Raw genomic sequence first — 18,387 nt, forward strand, 5'->3', positions numbered from 1 at the left:
TAAAGTTATGAAACTTCACTTTGTTCTCAGCCAGAACGATTTGCCCGGGAACAAATTATAAATTCCTGAGACCAAAGATTGCCGTTATACACAAGATGAATGATATCTCGTTTTTAACCACTACAGAGAAATCTGAGCCAGCGGCGAATGTCAGAAGGACCACACTCTAAAAAATGCTGGGTTAAAAACATCCCAAGTTGGGTTAAATATGGACAAACCCAGCAGGTTGGGTTAAAGGGCACCTATTATGCCCTCTTTCACAAGATGTAATATAAGTCTCTGGTCAAGTTTCAGCTTAAAATACCCCACAAATGTGCCCCTATTTGGGGGTGAGCAAAAACATGCCTTTTACTATAATTAATATATTGCTGGCTAAAATTTGGTTGAAAAAAATTGCTGGGTGAAAACAACCCAATCCTTGGGTTTGTCCATATTTAACCCAGCATTTTTTAGTGTAGGGTAGGGTACATTAGCACTGAGCACCCGGTGATCGCCTGGATCTCACAATTCCAACAATGTCAGATCAAATTTTCAAATAGGCGCTATCTTTATAAATAAACCACAGATTTGAGCTTTAAACAACCACATTCTCACCTGAAAAACCTTTAAAACTACATTTCATGACACAATAAAGTAGTTTTTAAATTACGTTTTCTCCTCCGCTTCTCCGCTATTGACGCTTGCTGGTAGGTGCTGCTGCATGGACGTCTGAACTTTGCGTACTTGGTATTCTAAAAAGCGACGAATGTTGGTGTGCAGCAAGCAAAGCTTGTCTTCTTGTGACAGACAGCCTCAAGCCGAGAAGCAAGAACAAGATCTGCTATATGTCCTCCATTGTTGTTTACTGTGTCGTTTTCTTCTTTGCGTGAGAATGACGTCGATCACTACTTTCCGGCTACATCATGCCTGTCAAGTTGGCGGTGGAAACGCAAGCCTGATCAGGGTGTACCTTTCTGAATCGTACCGAACTGTACTGAACCGAACTGTACCGCTCAATGGAAACGAGGCATAAACTGTGTTTTTTTTTTAATTCAAAAAATGCAGACAGTTTCCTGTGATGGGTAGGTTTAGGGGTAGGGGTAGTGTACGGGGATAGAATATACAGTTTGTACAGTATAAAAACCATTACGCCTATGGAGAGTCCCCATAAACCACATTATGCATATGCGTGTGTGTGTTTGTGTGTCTGGTTCAGGTATACTGTACCTACCCTACCTTATGAAGATAAATGTCCGCACAAAGAAGGCAATATCCGTAATCCTTGTCCTTGATGGGACATTTTTTGGTCCCAGTGAGGAAAACAGCTTAAAAATCATACTAAGTGTTGTGTTAGAGTGAGTTAGAGATAAGAGTTTGAGGGCTGTTATAGTTTAACAGCCGTTTGATTCACCACTGGAGTAGATAAAAACCAAAGATGCAAACTTGCCCCCTTTATGACGCAAATAAAACATCCATCATCCTTTCAAAGTGACTGCTCAAGGCAGCGTGTTTCTGGAATTCAACGTGTTTTTATTATTTTTCTGATGTCATCTCGCTTTCACCAATAAAAGCAAACAGCCTTGCTCCTGTTTTGCTTGTCTAGCCTCTTTTGCACACAAACTCTTCCGAAAAGCATGTTTTATGATTCCCATCCACCTCTATTTCATCACCACCTGTCTGATTGTACCTATATTGCAATGAATTATGTCACTTTTTTCACCCCATAGCCATAAAAAATGGCCGCGCACCACACACGCATTCGTATGCATGTATCATTCGCCTGCTGTCAGGGGAGAAAGCCCCAGAATTCTTCTATCCTCTTTTAATTTTCCATGAAGAATTCCAGGGACCGCCCTCATTCTCTCCATTCAGTCCTGCTGCAAACCACCCGCCACCATCCACAATGGCCTTTCGCTAGTCCTGCACTTCTCTGCTCCTTGCCCTCGTACAGTGCTGTATGTGATTAACCCCTCGTTGCTCCTCGGACTGGCACAAGGCCACTGTAGAGATATTGTCTAAATCCTCACAGATAGTCAGAGAGCGTGTATTATTCAGTGGGAAAATCCCTCTGTTCTCATCGCCGCGTGAGCTTGCTGCACCTGTTTCATCTCTAACACTCCTGTGATGGAGGGAATAATGAAAATATGATCGGAAAAGAACAAGAGAGGGAGAGAAAGAGCGTTTTGAGAGGATTAAAAGGATTATATGTAGACCAATAAAGAAGATGAAACCAGTGAGAAAGCAAATATGCCGTTTACTGTCTTCATAGGCAGCTGCCTTATGAGGCGGTAGTGTAACCGTGATGGAATCTCATGTGACTTATTTGGAACGCTCTATATAGGCAGCAGCGCTGCACACGCAAGTATGATTCCTCACTTCAAGCACACCAGATACTCAATTTGCAGTCAATTCAGCTTGTTTGACAGTAGCATGCTGCTAATGCTTTGATAGTCTAATAAGCCTAATAAATACATAGGCACACACACAAATAATTATTGGATGAAATAGTGTGTTGTGAATCAGATAGGAACTATTTTTACTCAGAACATTTCTGTATTCAAATATTTATTAACTTTTATGCTGTTTACAGGTATTTCCTCTTTAGTTTGAAGTTAGCATCTTGCTAAGCCAATTCCTCAATAGGTTTATTAGACTAAATATAGAGCACACACAAATATTGAGTGAAATGGTGTGTCAGATCAGATTAGAACTATATTTACTCAAAATGTTTCTGTATTGAAAAAAAATATAATCAACTATTCTGTTCACCATCTTGAACCAGTGAAGCGTATGAATGCTACTGACTGAAGAAACCCATGTTATGTGGATTACGAGAGGGAAAGGAAGCAAATGAAAAAGAAAGGAGCTGCGATTATGATCATAACCCATGTATTTTTGTATAAACCATTTTCTCACAACATGACCCACAGTGATTATGTATTAGGTCAGTGTGTTTTTTTGGGTAAAATCCACGTTTTTGGCAGGGTTCTCCTGGTAAAATTCGCATTCCAGGGGCTAAATATCATGTTATTTGGGGTCGCTACAACCCGTGGCAACTCGTGTTAACCATCTGGGGTCTGAGGCTGATTTGGGGTCCTGGTGAAGTTTGGACATGCCCTGACATTTGTGCTTTTTCAGTTGCTTATAAACATATTAATGAAAAAGTCTCATTACACTGTATTCAGCACAAACTAGGCTACAATAATATGTGAGCAACAAGTATGTACATTTTTGTATTTTTGAGAGAATTACATATATGCATGGTTTTTGAAAAAAAAAGCCCATATGCAAAGAGGCGTGAATCTTCATGAATAATGCTGTGATTCACACCTGAGGAGGTTAAGATCCTGCCCCCAATGAGCCGCATAATGAGCCATTCAGTCAGGAATGTGACTGAGTGAACTAAGAAAGAATGAAATGATGAAAGAAATTTTTTGTAGTTTATTTCAGAATGTAGTTAACTATATAAATGAGAGTCAAAGACACATTTTGACTTCACAGTTATACCTGGAAATAAATCCTGTTCAAAGATGTAAGTGAACATCACATACATGGCATTTGGTGTTTCTGCACTGCAAGGCAATTTTATTTGTATAGCACATTTCATACACAATGGTAATTCAAAGTGCTTTACATAAAGAAGAAGAATAAAAATAGAACATAAGGAATAAATAACAGTAAAAACAGAGAATTTTGCTATCTGGATGGATGAGCTAGGAAGTCTTAGGGAGTTTTTTTGTTGTTGTTGTTGTTGTTGTCCATCAGAGTGGATCTAAACAGATCTATCCATCAGAGCAGATCTAAATGGATCTTCCTCACACGACAGGAGAAAACACTTTCCTGCTTCTGGTCAGCAATCTCAGTATCATATACATGCAGTCCAGTGTGTGCCAATGTCTGATTCGCTATGATTCACAAATCTGTGAGATAAACGAAAAAACCCTCTGAGCATGCTGATAACAGGATCATATCAGCTATTGTATTAACGTTAATATAATGTCCACTCTTAACAGAAAACATGATTTTCTATTTTAATATACTTTAAAATATAATATATTTCTGTGATGCAAAGCTGAATTTTCATTATTCATTGTGAACAAAAGCTTCATTGATATGGCACTAGACTATTTGACAGTAAACACTTCACAATCTGTTTAAAACAGGCCAAAGAAAATGTCTAAACATTCATATTACCTCTATGACATTTTATGTATTATATTTGTTTTATTATAGAGCCTAGATTTTAATGTGCAGTTTAATACTTTGCTAACACATTTTATTTCAGTATTTATTACGTATTTTAGTCGATTTCACTCATCTCAGTGTAGCAATATAGTTTAGGAATAGCCAATAATGTAAGTTATGTGTAGTAAATGAAACAGGCGTCTGCGTCATTCAGAGACACACAGAACATGCAGAATTCATATTTAAACTGTCTTTTTGCCATTTAATATTCACAGACAATATATCAGAATAAAGAACTTAAGAATAAAAGTTACCATTCACAATCATCAGATTGATCAAGTTGATCCTCGAAATGAAATTGAAAGTACTCTTCCTCTGAGGTAAATTCTTCCAGAATTATTCCTCACCGCATCTCAAAACGATGTACATGAATCTGACTAAGCTTAATTCATTTTTTCGAGCTGATGCAAGCATTCACTCTCTGTTGCATGTGATTCTCTTCAGAATTTGCATCTGAATAGAGCTTGCGGCCCATGGGCGTGGCCACATTGAGTGGATAATGAGCTGACTCGCGAATGACTGACATTTCTCTCTTTTCGACCAGATTACAGAAACAGAGAATATTTGTTTTCAATTTATTTGTCTTACATGATTTAAAACCTGACATTTCAATATTCCTTTAGATATATGTCTCATGTTTGTGTGATAAGTATTCACTAAGTTCATTTTCTGAGGACTATCAGAATGGACTTCATTCAGAGGGAGACGACAGATCTCATATCATGTTAGTTTTATTTATTTTTTTTTTGCAAAAAGCACAACATTTTGTTTTTACTGTGAGTGTACACAAATAAAAGAAGACATTCCACAGTTTTTAATAATATGTAACTCTTATTTGTATGTCCAAAATTGCCAGAGTATTTTTAGTCTCTTTCGCACTGGTAAGAAAAAAAAACAAAGTGGTATTGCCGGTGTGACCACCGACCTCAGAGTGTTAAAGTAGCCCAATTCCACGGGAAAACCGCAGACTTGGCAATACTGAATGAACCATCATGTTTGTTAATGAAATGAATGAACTGGGAGGTGATAAAATAGAGGAAAAACTATATATCAATATAAAATGCAGATATAACAAGGGGCAATGAGCGAATCAGTGAACAAATCTGTATGAATATTTTTAGTAAATTGATTGAAATCACTGAGATGAATTAAAATATCCAACTCTATTCCATCAGTAGGGAAATCTTAATTAAAATGTCATGTTTTGTTACCTTAAAATGTCTAAGTAGAAAGCACATTTAGTTTTCAAACAGAGCTACTTTCAGGTCCCAGTACAGGCAGAAATAGACAGATACACCATCAGTTACATCCCTTGCGCCCCTTGTTGTCACTTAGTTGTTCTCAGTTTAAATATACGACACCCACAAAACAAGGCCAGGCAGCAAGCAGATCGGTGCGATGATGCTCACATTGATTTGTCTGTAGAAGGGCTTTAAGTAATGGCTATAAACAATAGAGCTGGGGGCTTTTAATCACAACTGTAAAGGCGTCGAGTGTAAGTGCTGTTTGTTTCTAATAGGCCTCTCCCACCTGTCACAGGAGAGAGAAGGAGGAGCTACAAACACTTCTCGCTCTTTTTATCCCTCTATAATGGTTGAACAACCATTACATTTACAGAGTGTCAGTCTGTCAGTCAGCGCCTAAGAAACCATGAGACTGTAAAATTGCAATGTGTCATTTTCGAGGAGACTGGAGAGAGAGCGCACAGTCTATTGCTGTCATTTGTAATTCTGACCACACAAACACACACACATACACACTTCAGACGCACCTTCACAGATTCACAGACACATCCCAGCTGTCAAAATCTGTCTGTGTGCTTTCCTCCAACATAAGCAGAACAGAGTCGACAAACAGTGTCTGGAGAAGCTCTGAAAACCCTCTCGATTTCTCTCAGTCATGCTCCAGCAGGTCTACTGACTGCGACTCTTTTCTTCTCCATTCAGAACGCCAAGCTATAACTACGCCCCTAATCCAGACAAACACTGGATTATGCGTTACACCGGCCCCATGAAGCCCATTCACATGGAGTTCACCAACATGCTGCAGCGCAAGAGACTGCAAACGCTGCTGTCCGTGGATGATAGTGTGGAGAAGGTACATGATATAGATTAAATTATAATATAATATATTATTTATGAACTACCCTTACCCTTTAATGGATTTTATACTTACTGCATGAAATATTTTCCCAATTGCGGACATCTCCAGATTTCCACAGAAGGAAAAGTGTTCCAGTTTTCATTCCTTAGTACATTGTACATTTATGGTATCAGATTGCATTACTGTGGTTCTATATATACCATGGTACTGAATAATTCTAATATACTAAAATAATTTTAATCTTGTTTCCATTGTAAATTAAGTTACTTCAAAGAAGGTCAAATATTTTTTTATGTTTAATTTTACTTGTAAGTTTTAGTATTTTTATGTTTTATGTTTTTTTTTTTCATATTTTTAATGTTGCTTTAATGTAATTTATTTTATTTCAGTTTTAGTTTTTGTAATTTTAGTACTTCAACTTCAACTTATTTTATTTCAGTTAGTTGCCAAGGCAACATTTCAATGTTTTTTTCATCTAATATTTTTATTTTATTTTATTAAGCTTTAATTCATTCAGCATTTTTTTTTAAAAAATGTTTAAGTTAATAAGAACACAGATTAAAATGGTGAATTTCACAAAACAAAACAAAATATTTAAAAAAAAAAAAAAAAAAAGTTTAGTAAATTTACAGTTTTCCCAGGAAAAATGAAAATACATTTTCATTGAGTCATTTTGTAGGATTTGTTTTGCATTTCTCCAAAGTTTTAGCATGACTGCAACCACAAAATAATCTATAATTTTTTCTACACTTGTCATGTTTCTTCTGTTTAAATATAGATATATAACATGTTGGTGGACACTGGGGAGCTGGACAACACGTATGTGATCTACACGGCTGACCACGGATACCACATCGGTCAGTTCGGACTGGTCAAGGGGAAATCCATGCCCTACGAGTTTGACATCAGAGTTCCCTTTTACATCCGCGGCCCAAATGTGGAAGCAGGAGGCATGTGAGTGCTTGAGTTTGTGTATCTGATGATGCCAAGTGAGCAGAACCTGATTCCACCATGTGCAACATGTTCCTGGATCAACATCTGTGTTGATCCTGGAACAACATTCCAATCAACTAATCAGATTTGAGGGACAAGTTTACAACTTACGTCAAGTTTAGGCTTACAACCAGGGTAAGGTGCTTAACTTGGCAAAATCAGGACGTGCATTCCAAGAGACATGCTAAAGACATAAAGGTGATAAATTAATATATATGAGCAATATCACACGAGTAGCCGTGCAATATGGCTGTATATCAGCACGGCTGTGATTCAGCCGTAGGCACGAGTGCCGTAGGTAATCACAGCGTGCTGATATACAGTAATGTCGCATGGCTATGAGTGTGATATTGCATTTATTCAACAGTTCGACGGCACATGTGTGTAAATAAATAAGAAACAACAATGGAGTATCCTTACAAACCTCTTTTGTGAGGAACTACTTCCTTCCGCCACGGATTTAAATCTCAAGTTGACAGTTTAACAGGCCAAGCCTCTGTTACTAATTCTAAAACATCACTTTAGAACTAGTAACAAAGGAACGTTGAGTCGCTTCACTGAAGCTCATTGTAATATGTAGAGTATTATGAGAGAGAGAGAGAGAGAGATCGACCAAGCCAGTGCATTACCTGCATCTAGCTGATAACAGGTCAGTCATAATCACAACATCAGTCTGAATGTTCGCTGAGGAAAGTGATTTTGTCTTTATCCTTTTAATATTTAAGACATTCCCATGACAGCGCTAGTCAATGCTTTTGTCAGTTGCATCTCGTAAGATGTTGTATAAAGTAAAAACTACATCCTTGTTTCAGTCCATTTCAAAATAAAAGTCTTTGTGACTGACTGCGTATTAATATAACTTTCACTGAAGTCGAAATCACTACCACTCTTTCTCAATACCAAAAAATATGGCTTATTTATATAAAATATTATTTATTGAACAATAATATTTAATTGAACAACAATAGCCATTATAACAGTATAAGGAGTAAAATAGGAAATAAACACAAGCAAAGTTCAGTCAAATGTACAAAAGCAGCGCTCTAGTTAGTACAGGATTTAATTTCAATGTAAATATAAAGTTATGAAACTTAATATAGCCCTTAATCCAAATCTATTAGCTCTGGAACAAGTAGTAGATTAATAAGACCAAAGATTGCCCGTTTAATATACCCAAAATGAATTATACCTCATGTTTGAACACTATCTACATAAGAGCCAGAGGCAAATTCCCAAAAGATTGGCTGAGATGAAGCTGTCTGCGGGTACTTGAGCGCTGAACAGTCACTGACGGCCTGGAGCTCGCATATCCGAAAGCGACTAAACAAATATTCAAATTGGCGCTATGTTTACATATCGCATATCTGAGGTCTGAACAACTATATTCTCGCCAAAAGATCTCTTAAAACTATATTCCGTTACAAAATAACAGTATAAAAATATGGTGGGTTTGCTCATCCGCCATGACACTCGCTGTGAGAATGCTGAAAGCGAAGCGATTCAAACGGTGAAAGGTTCCTGTGGAGATACTGGTAGAATATTGCATGGCTGGAAAGACCTCTCAGCCAATCAGATTCGAGAATTTTTTTTTTTTTTTTTTATAGTGTCCTGACTGATTTGCTGAAATGTTTGCAAACACTTTTGCTTGGTCTTAATGATGTTTACACAGTTAGCTTACTTTCATTGCACTATGCACTAATTTATGCAAATAATATATAATTTAATATATTATTTATGTCCATAGCAATTGCTCTTTGTTTAATGTTTTTTGTACAGAGGCTAATGTTACTCTTTTATGAGGTCTGAACTCTGTGTTTCTTGATTTATGGGCTTTTAATGACTTTCCAATGTCCTGCCACATAAAGAGAGGGGGGAATGAGATCAGCACATGTTGCAGGCCATATTTGAACCTGCATCCACAAGGACTTTTTTTTTAAATGTAGAAAACTCGCTCTCTCTTTCTTTCGCCAATGTTTAATATCATTAGTCAGTAGTCTTGTTTACCACTGCTGTGTGATCTGGCTTCTCTCTTTCTCAGAAAAGCTGATTAACAGCAGTAAAGTCCACTCATGTGAAGACCACAAGACTTTTTTACTGTGAAAGAAAGGCAGAAAAGAGGATAAAGTGTTTGGCAAGAGACTCCGGGTGAGAGAGGCACAGCTGGGCTTAGTTCAACATCAGATGAGCCTTTAGGCAATAAAATCAGAGAGAGATGAGGCCTAATTTACTTTTTGAAAACTTTAAGCGGATATGATTGGATTAATCGCCACTGAGCTTCATTCCAATGACTTCACAGAATTTGAAATGGTCAAATGAAACTGACGTTCATCGGTTTTGAATTATTTTTTAATCAAAATGAAAGCCTCAGTAGGCCTAAAGCACAGTGAGGGTGTTTGGGTTTGATGTGTTCTTCGGCGTCAGAAGGTGAATGTTTAATATATCAGGCAAAGAGGTCTATAAAAGAAATCTATCTGTTAGCTCACAGTGGTTCTCAACCAGGGAAGATGGTTTTAAATTATTTAAAATAAGACAAAACAAGCTTTAAAATGAACAAAAACAGCTCAAAATCAAGATGTAAGATTGTGTGATATTTCTTATTTTAAGTAGTTCCCTCAACTGTCATTTTTATTTAAGAACTGAAAAATTGAACTTGAAGGATTCCCACAATCCTTTAAAACCTGGATATATGGGGGATTTTAAAAGTGTGATTTATAGACCTATAAAAGTGCATAATGCATACTGTTTCACATATTACTTTGAACAAAATCAGTAAACCGAATACAGTGTATGCTGGATTCATTAGAGTGTTCAGTAGCTGAATTCCATTTTTAACAAGCCCTGGATCTCTTACTTACTGGATTCTCTTACTGTCTTTATCTTGTTATCAGTCAGTGTTCATGTGCTGCTCATCTGCTTTCTGACCATCATGTCGAATGGCGACCCCCTCTTCTGTTTCCATAGCAACCCGCACATCGTGTTGAACATAGACTTGGCCCCCACCATCCTGGATATTGCAGGGATTGATGTTCCTCCAGACATGGATGGCAAGTCCATCCTCAAGCTCCTGGACACAGACCGTATAATGAACAGGTGAGATTGTCTCCTGAAGTGTCATTTAAAGGAAAAAAAAAGAAAAAAAGTTGAGTATTTCACACACTGTGTGGGCAATAATATAGAGCGGTCCACCTGATTGAATTGTGGAAAGTGGAAGTACTGTATGATTTTATTGGTCAGTATTACTGTTTCCTGCTTGTCTGTCTTTGGTTACATCAGCAGAATAGAAAAGTCAGTTCAGTTGGCACATTTTGAACAGTGTTGGGGGTAACTCATTACAAGTAACATGAGTTATGTAATCAGATTACTTTTTTCAAGTACTTAGTAAAGTAACACATTACTTTTAAATGTACAACAAAATATCTGAGTTACCTTTTCAAATAAGTAACGCAAGTTACTTTGTTTTCCCATTTATATGAATAAGCAACAATAACTTTAGTTAAACATCACATTTGTTTTTCTTTTTTTGTTGTTGTTTTTCTTTATTGTAGTCCAGAATGAATTTGCATTTCCTTTTGCATTTGCACTTTTGGTGGGAATGGACCTTCATATTTGCTAATTTGCATTAGCCTAATTAGTTACTTTTTAGGGAGTAAAGCAGGAGTGTAATGTTTTACTTTTAAAGGTGCCATCGAATGTTTTTTTACAAGATGTAATATGTCTAAGGTGTCCCCTGAATGTGTCTGTGAAGTTTCAGCTCAAAATACCCCATAGAATTTTTTTAATTAATTTTTTTAACTGCCTATTTTGGGGCATCATTAACTATGCACCGAATCAGGGCTGCTGGCCCTTTAAACGCTCGCGCTCCCCGCCCATGGAGCTCGCGCTTGCCTTGAACAGCATAAACAAAGTTCACACAGCTAATATAACCCTCAAAATGGATCTTTACAAAGTGTTCGTCATGCAGCATGTCTAATCGCGTAAGTACAGTGTTTATTTTGATGTTTACATTGATTCTGAATGAGTTTTTGAGGTTTTGCTCCGTGGCTAAAGCTAACATTACACACTGTTGGAGAGATTTATAAAGAATGAAGTTGTGTTTCTGCATTATACAGACTGCAAGTGTTTAAAAAATGAAAATAGCGACGACTCTCTTGTCTCCGTGAATACAGTAAGAAACGATGGTAACTTTAACCACATTTAACAGTACATTAGCAAAACGAAACATTTAGAAAGACAATTCACAAATATCACTAAAAATATCATGTTATCATGGATCATGTCAGTTATTATTGCTCCATCTGCCATTTTTCGCTATTGTTCTTGCTTGCTTACCTAGTCTGATGATTCAGCTGTGCACAGATCCAGACATTTTGCCCTTGTCTAATGCCTTGAACATGGGCTGGCATATGCAAATATTGGGGGCGTACACCCCGACTGTTACTTAACAGTTGGTGTTATGTTGGGATTCGCCTGTTCTTCGGAGGTCTTTTAAACAAATGAGATTTATATAAGAAGGAGGAAACAATGGAGTTTGAGACTCACTGTATGTCATTTCCATGTACTGAACTCTTGTTATTCAACTATGCCAAGATAAATTCAATTTTTAATTCTAGGCACCTTTAAAAGTAACTTTCCCCAACACTGATCTTGAAGTAAATACATGTATATGAAAACATGAGCTGATGAACTGTGCACAGAGATATTTATTAAGAAAGTTTGGAATATTAAAGGTATAGTTCACCCAAAAATGAAAATTACCCCATGATTTACTCACCCTCAAGCCATCCTAGGTGTAAATGACTATCTTCTCTCAGATGAATACAATCAGAGATGTATTTAAAAATATATAATGGCTCTTCCAAGCTTTATAATGGCAGTAAAAAAATGCATCCATCATCATAAAAGTAATCCATAAAGGCCTTCTGAAGCAAAACAATGGTTTTTTTTAAGAAAAGTATCGATATTTAAAACTTTATAAACTATAATATCTAGCAAACGGCCGTACGCATCAAGTTATGGCGGAAACGTAACCCCTGACGTGACGAATGACGTATTGACGAATGCAGAAGTGCAGAGGATGGAGCACAACAAAATGCTGGTCACAATTTAGAAGTTTAAAAGATAATTTTTAAAGAGAAATGTCAGAGGATTTCGATATAAGAGAAGAGGAGCTTGAGTTTGTTGCACAGCCTTATTTGTTTGAACCGCGAGAGGTGTCTAAGCTTACGATACTCCTACATCCTGCATCGGGTCATCCGCCATAACTCGATGCGTACAGCCATATGCCAGAAGCTAGTTATTATAGTTAATAAAGTTTTAAATATGGATATTTTCCATACAAAAACCCATCGCTTCACTTCAGAAGGCCTTTTTTAACCCCCTGGAGCTGTATGGGTAACATTTATGATAGATGGATGCAGTTTTTTTTTGCTTCAAAATCAGGAGCGCCATTCACTACCTTTATAAAGCTCGGAAGAGCCAGGATATTTTTTAAATATAACTCAGAATGTGTTTGTCTAAAAGAAGATAGTCATACACACCTGGAATGGCTTGAGGGTGAGTAAATCATGGGATAATTTTCATATTTTTGGGTGAACTATCCCTTTAAGGGACAAATTGTAAGAATGCCTTTCTTTTCTCGATCATTTAATGATCATATAATGAATAACTGCTGCATGGATCAATAAAAGATGTACATAAACATATCTTTTACTAGGAGTGGGAACATTTTCATTTTCCTATTAATAGCTGAACTACTTGAAATATTTAATTTATATATTTTTTTATTTAATTACTTATTTAATTAAGTAAAAGCTAATAATAAATGAAACAATTATATGTTTAATAATTAGCAACTAACTAAACTATAGCTTTAAAACTTTTTTTTCTCCCACCCTTATCTTTTATAGGAAATACATGCTTTCCGCAATGCGGAAAGATCACAACATCAAAACAGTATGATGTCACGTACTATAATCTATAATGAACCTACTTTACATATAAAGTAGGTGTGTTTGTGATGAAATAATTACAATAATTGAATTTACCATGAATACCCACAGCACAGTGCTGTTTCAGCACATTCGGCACCTGGATGAACTGGATTGTGGGTGGTTCGTGAATAAAACGCAGGTTACCACGTGCAAAAATTCGCCCTTCAATGTAATGTTTTTAGTAGCCTACAGAATCAACAGCACTACTTCTCTATATTACTTGATCAATTTGTAATGCTGAGTTTCCTGAGGATAATGATACATTGCATTTAGCCTAATCCTGAGGCTATCAGAGCTGCAGGAACAACACCTCGCCTCACTTCATTGTCATTGAGTGGCAGCAGATGGCAGTCTGCCAGGCATCCTACTGGCACAGAACCCCTCATCACCATGACACCTGCTGAAATCTCATCTCTGCACTCTTCCGCTAGCCTGCGTACCTCTTTTATTTCAGATGAGAGGAAGAGATGCATATCTCAGCAGGGGGTGGGGGGGGGGGCAGGAAATAAGAAATCCGGAGGGAAGAGGAAAAATGACTGGCAGGGAAATGGAGGGCTACACCTGCCTTGTGCTCTCAATCACCTCCGACGCTAATTAAACAAGAAGATCTTTACGTTTTGTCTGCTTCCACATGTTCTAGCTGGTTTCTAAGACATCTCTAAGCAGTTGTTAGGATCTCTGGGTGCTTACTTAGGTAGTCAAAAGAATCCAATCCCAAGATATTCTGGTCCTAAATATGTCTAAAAATAGGGCTGTGCAATATGATGGTTTTAGACTAAAAATGAAGATGTCTCCACATTCTGCTTTTACAGTGATATCGTTAGTATCGTGCTACAGTGCATTAGGGCTGAGACAATACATCGATGCATCGCAAATCGAGAAATGATTCTGGATCGATTGTGATATTTTCTGTATGTATCGCAATTCTCTCTCAAATCGATTCTGAGCTTAGTTTTCAACAGCAGATGGCGCTGCATACTTTAGAAACAGCCATACTCTGCTAGCTTCCGATTTCTTACACACACCACTTAAACCTTCTATAAAATAATAATTTATAAAGTTCAGAAAGGTTGTTTGCAGTTGGCTGTTTACATTAATCTTGCGTCATGAAAGCATTCTGAGGTGCAAATAAATTGTCAGACTCAGCCGAATGCACGAGCGCTCTTCTTCGTGAGCATTTGAGCATGTGGTTAAAAAATAGCCTGGAGTGCCATTTGCTGTTAAAAACTAAGCTCAGAATCGATTTGCGATGCATTTGGAAAACATCAGAATTGAATCACGATGCATCGATATATTGTCCCAGTCCTACAGTGCACATTCTCTCAGTTGGAGTTCAATGGCTGTTTTAATTTATTCTTGTTTCTGATTATCATTTCTGTTGATGTTATGCTCACATGACATTGAGGTTCTTCATCATCACAACAGTTTTAAAGACTTGCCAGTTTAAACTTTCAAAAATTTTACTCAAACGCTGTTCCTCAGCTCAGGGAACATTCTTGGCAAGATTCTCTCAAAAAATATTCTAGTAGTGTTAACAGAATATTTGTTCAGAGTTATATGGTCTTTAATAATGTTCTCAAACATTAGCACAAAAACATAAGTTTGTTCATGGAACCTTTTTTTTCTGAAACATTTTAGCTGGACGTTCAAAAGTAACATTCCGATAATGTTAGCAAAATGGAATGTTCATGTAACCAAGAAAAAAACATTAAAAACATTTAAAAAACTTGACGTTTTTAACATTTTCCTAACTTAATGGGAATGGTAAGTATCTTTTGCACCACATTGTGCCTAAACTGTCAAATACAAACAAGTTTATGTCAAAAACACACAAGTAAATGAATGCAAAGTGAATGTAAACAGCTGGGGGAAAATTGGATGTGATCCATGTATTAGCTCTTAAAGTGACAGCAATACCTGCAGCAACACAAGAAAAAGAGAAAATCACTCACTGCTCTTGGCTGAAGAACTTTTGTAGCTTTAATAATCTTTGTTCAATTAAAAAAAATGTAATTGAAACTTTCGTTAAAGGGATAGTTCACCCAAAAATTAAAACTCTGTCATCATTTACAAAAGAAGATATTTGGAAGAATGTTTGTAACCAAGCAGATCTCGCCCCCCATTGACTATAAAAAAATAATACATCCAAAAAATAATTAGTTAATGGGGGGGGGGCAAGATCTGCTTGGTTACAATCTTTCTTCCAAATATCTTTGTTTGTGTAAAATTTTCATTTTTGGGTGAACTAGAGTACATTTCAAAGAACTTGACACGTTTAAAACTTCTTCAATAATCGCCATTATTTAAAGTATCATCTGTAATGCAAATGGCGTAGGACAAAGTATGCATAACTTGAGGTTTGGGGTTTGTGTAATAACACTGCCTTAGAAAGTACCACTAACAAGATGAGTCTGAATAGGAGAAAAGGCCAGGCAGAACTCTCTTAAATCTGGCAGAAGCTCCTGCGGAGATCAGAGAGGGTGCGTGAGAGCACAGATCGATAGCTCATATCTGCAGAGAAGGTCAGGAGGTGCACAGAGCACTTCTGTTTCCTCACCTCACCTCCTTCTGTTTTTCATCAGGGACAGTACAGGGGAGAAAAACACTTTAAATTGCAGGCCGGATTTCTGTTTAAGCTGTTTGTCATTTTTTTCTGCTTTACTATTTTTTTTATTCTTTTTCAATCTCAGGCTCAATTTGCTGAGTTTAGTCGTCATTTGAAAACGCTGAGAGACGGCCAGTTTCTGGCCAATTTGCTGTTCCAGGTGATCAGTAACAAAGCCGGTAAATCAATATCCACCTGTCTCTCCCAATTGCAGGTTCCAGCTCAACAAGAAAGGAAAAGTGTGGAGGGACTCGTTCCTGGTGGAGAGGGGGTGAGTCAGCACAAATGAAATGTGAAAACAGCCGGAGAGCTTTGGGTTCTTGGTGTGAAAGGTCAACGTATGTTTATTCAGATAGCATGAGGTTTTTCTTTTCTTCTCTGGTGACAGGAAACTGCTACATAAAATACTGAATGATGGGAAAGATATGGCCCAAGAGGAAAACTACCTTCCCAAATACCAGCGTGTCAAAGACCTGTGCCAGCGCGCAGAGTACCAGACGCCATGTGAACAGATCGGTCAGGTACAACAACATACACACAGGAGAATCTTTGTCTTTCCTTTTCATTTTTTTTCTGCCAATCTCGCACAATTTATTAAAAAAAATATATATATATATAAAAAAAATTATAAAAAATTATAAAATTATACAAAACCAGGAGTCGGGTGTTTCGTGCCTAACATTTTATTTGTTGATTCATGCATTTATTAACCTACAAAATCCTGTGACTGATAGCAGCAGATGCAGGAATATTATCAAACGAAAAGTCGCTAATAGCAACTCGATGCGCTGGTGAAATTGTGGTGTAGATGATTTTTGCACATCGTAATGTTATTGTTTGCCTTTCAATTTTGTCTTGCAAACAGGGCTGCTGCTAGCCAAATATGTGCCCTAAGCAGAATTGCATTGTTGTAAGCAAATAAATTGTAATTATTTACAATTATAGCTCTACAGCATAAAATAGAAGCTAAAATTCTACATATTAAATAAAAACTAACGATTATTTTGCTAATCAATTAATCAGTCAGTTAGTTTGACGATTAATTGAGTAATCGGATAATATTTTTGTGGTAATAAAAAAAGACCTAAGTGTAATTAGTTCAAAGAAAATTTCAAAAGCAAGGAATTTTATGGTTTTATTGCGCTGTAAACCCAAATAAGTTGGGCTGACTCAAAAAAAATAGAGGTAATCAGTTACATAAATTTTTTTGAGTTATGATGTTCCCAATTTTAAGTAAGCAGAACTATCAAGTTTTGAGTTTGTAGTATTTATGCATGTTAATTGCTTCTATAACTTGAAGTACTGAGTTAGCTAACTCAGCAATTAACATAAAAGATTGAGCTCATTAACTTTTTTGAGTTCTTGCCAATCAAATGAGTGATTTACTTCAATGTAAACCATAATAACTTATCAGAACTTATCAGAAAAAGTGCAGGATTACGTGCGTGTGCTTACTGAGTTCACCATAAAATGTTTTTTTTTTTTTAATGTATATTTATGTTTATATTTGTTTATGTTAATATTAATATAGAATGAAAGTTTTTTTTTGTTGTTGTTGATTGTTTGTTTTTTGGGCAACAGAGATCAACCCCCCCCCCCCCCCCCCACAAAAACCCTCTATTGCTGACCTCAATATGTCACATAGACTCTTTAAAACACTAATATCTCATGTTCAATCGTTTGTGCATAACCTAATAAATATTCATGAGATATGGTGAAGACCAGTTAATAGCATCATAATCAGCACAGATGTGAATCACACAACTATACCCAAATCTATCTATCTATCTATCTATCTATCTATCTATCTATCTATGCTCAGAAGTACGAGTAGGTGTGTGTGTGTGTGCGCGTGAGATCTGTCTTTTGAAACAGAAATGAGAACAGAGAGATGTCTGAGCTGTCAGATCAGACACCTGAAATTTCATGCTCTCACTTTCACTCTAACAAAACTGGCCCACTGTAGTCCTCTAGGGACCTGCAGCCCATTCCTGCATTATCTATCCTCTCCTTCCATTCCTCTTTTCTCCATCTCTTTCTTTTTTTTTATGTCAGGCATTATTCCTCCATCTTTTTTTCTTCTTTGATCAAGCAGTTTGTACTTTCAAAGTACTTTCACAGTTTTGCAAAGCAAGAAAAATGAGAAATTTCAAAATAAGAAAAAGGGGGAACAATGTTGTTTATGTGCACTTGCTGTCTGCATTGTTTTAGCTCCTGATTTACTTACTTAATTATGTGAATCAGGTAAAAGTTCCAATCAGGTATCCAATTTGCATGGCACAATGCCCAGCACAGATACAGTATCACCTTATACAGTATGCTGAATTGACCTTTATAGGTTTTAATCCACATTCTTTCATTTACCAGTCTCTAAAGTCGGCATGAAACAGAAGTTGCAATGGTCTTTTCTTCCCTATTGTTACGTATAGGGCCAGATTTACTAAAGTGAGAGCGAAATTCTAAAAAAGCGCC

The 18,387-nt window shown here is 36.8% G+C and overlaps 1 protein-coding gene across 6 annotated transcripts in view; it reads left to right on the top strand.

The window, feature by feature from the left end:
* Nucleotides 1-18,387, top strand: part of sulf2b (sulfatase 2b) — a 216,341-nt gene that overhangs the window by 177,263 nt on the left and 20,691 nt on the right. For all 6 annotated transcript variants that reach the window (XM_048179005.1, XM_048179009.1, XM_048179010.1 and 3 more), the window contains 5 exons: nt 6,171-6,321; nt 7,106-7,281; nt 10,282-10,410; nt 16,130-16,186; nt 16,304-16,436. In XM_048179005.1, coding sequence (XP_048034962.1) covers nt 6,171-6,321; nt 7,106-7,281; nt 10,282-10,410; nt 16,130-16,186; nt 16,304-16,436 — 646 coding nt within the window. The remainder of the gene's footprint in view (nt 1-6,170; nt 6,322-7,105; nt 7,282-10,281; nt 10,411-16,129; nt 16,187-16,303; nt 16,437-18,387) is intronic.

The sequence above is a fragment of the Megalobrama amblycephala genome, linkage group LG24, assembly GCF_018812025.1.
Source record: "Megalobrama amblycephala isolate DHTTF-2021 linkage group LG24, ASM1881202v1, whole genome shotgun sequence".
NCBI classification, from domain to species: Eukaryota; Metazoa; Chordata; class Actinopteri; order Cypriniformes; family Xenocyprididae; genus Megalobrama; species Megalobrama amblycephala.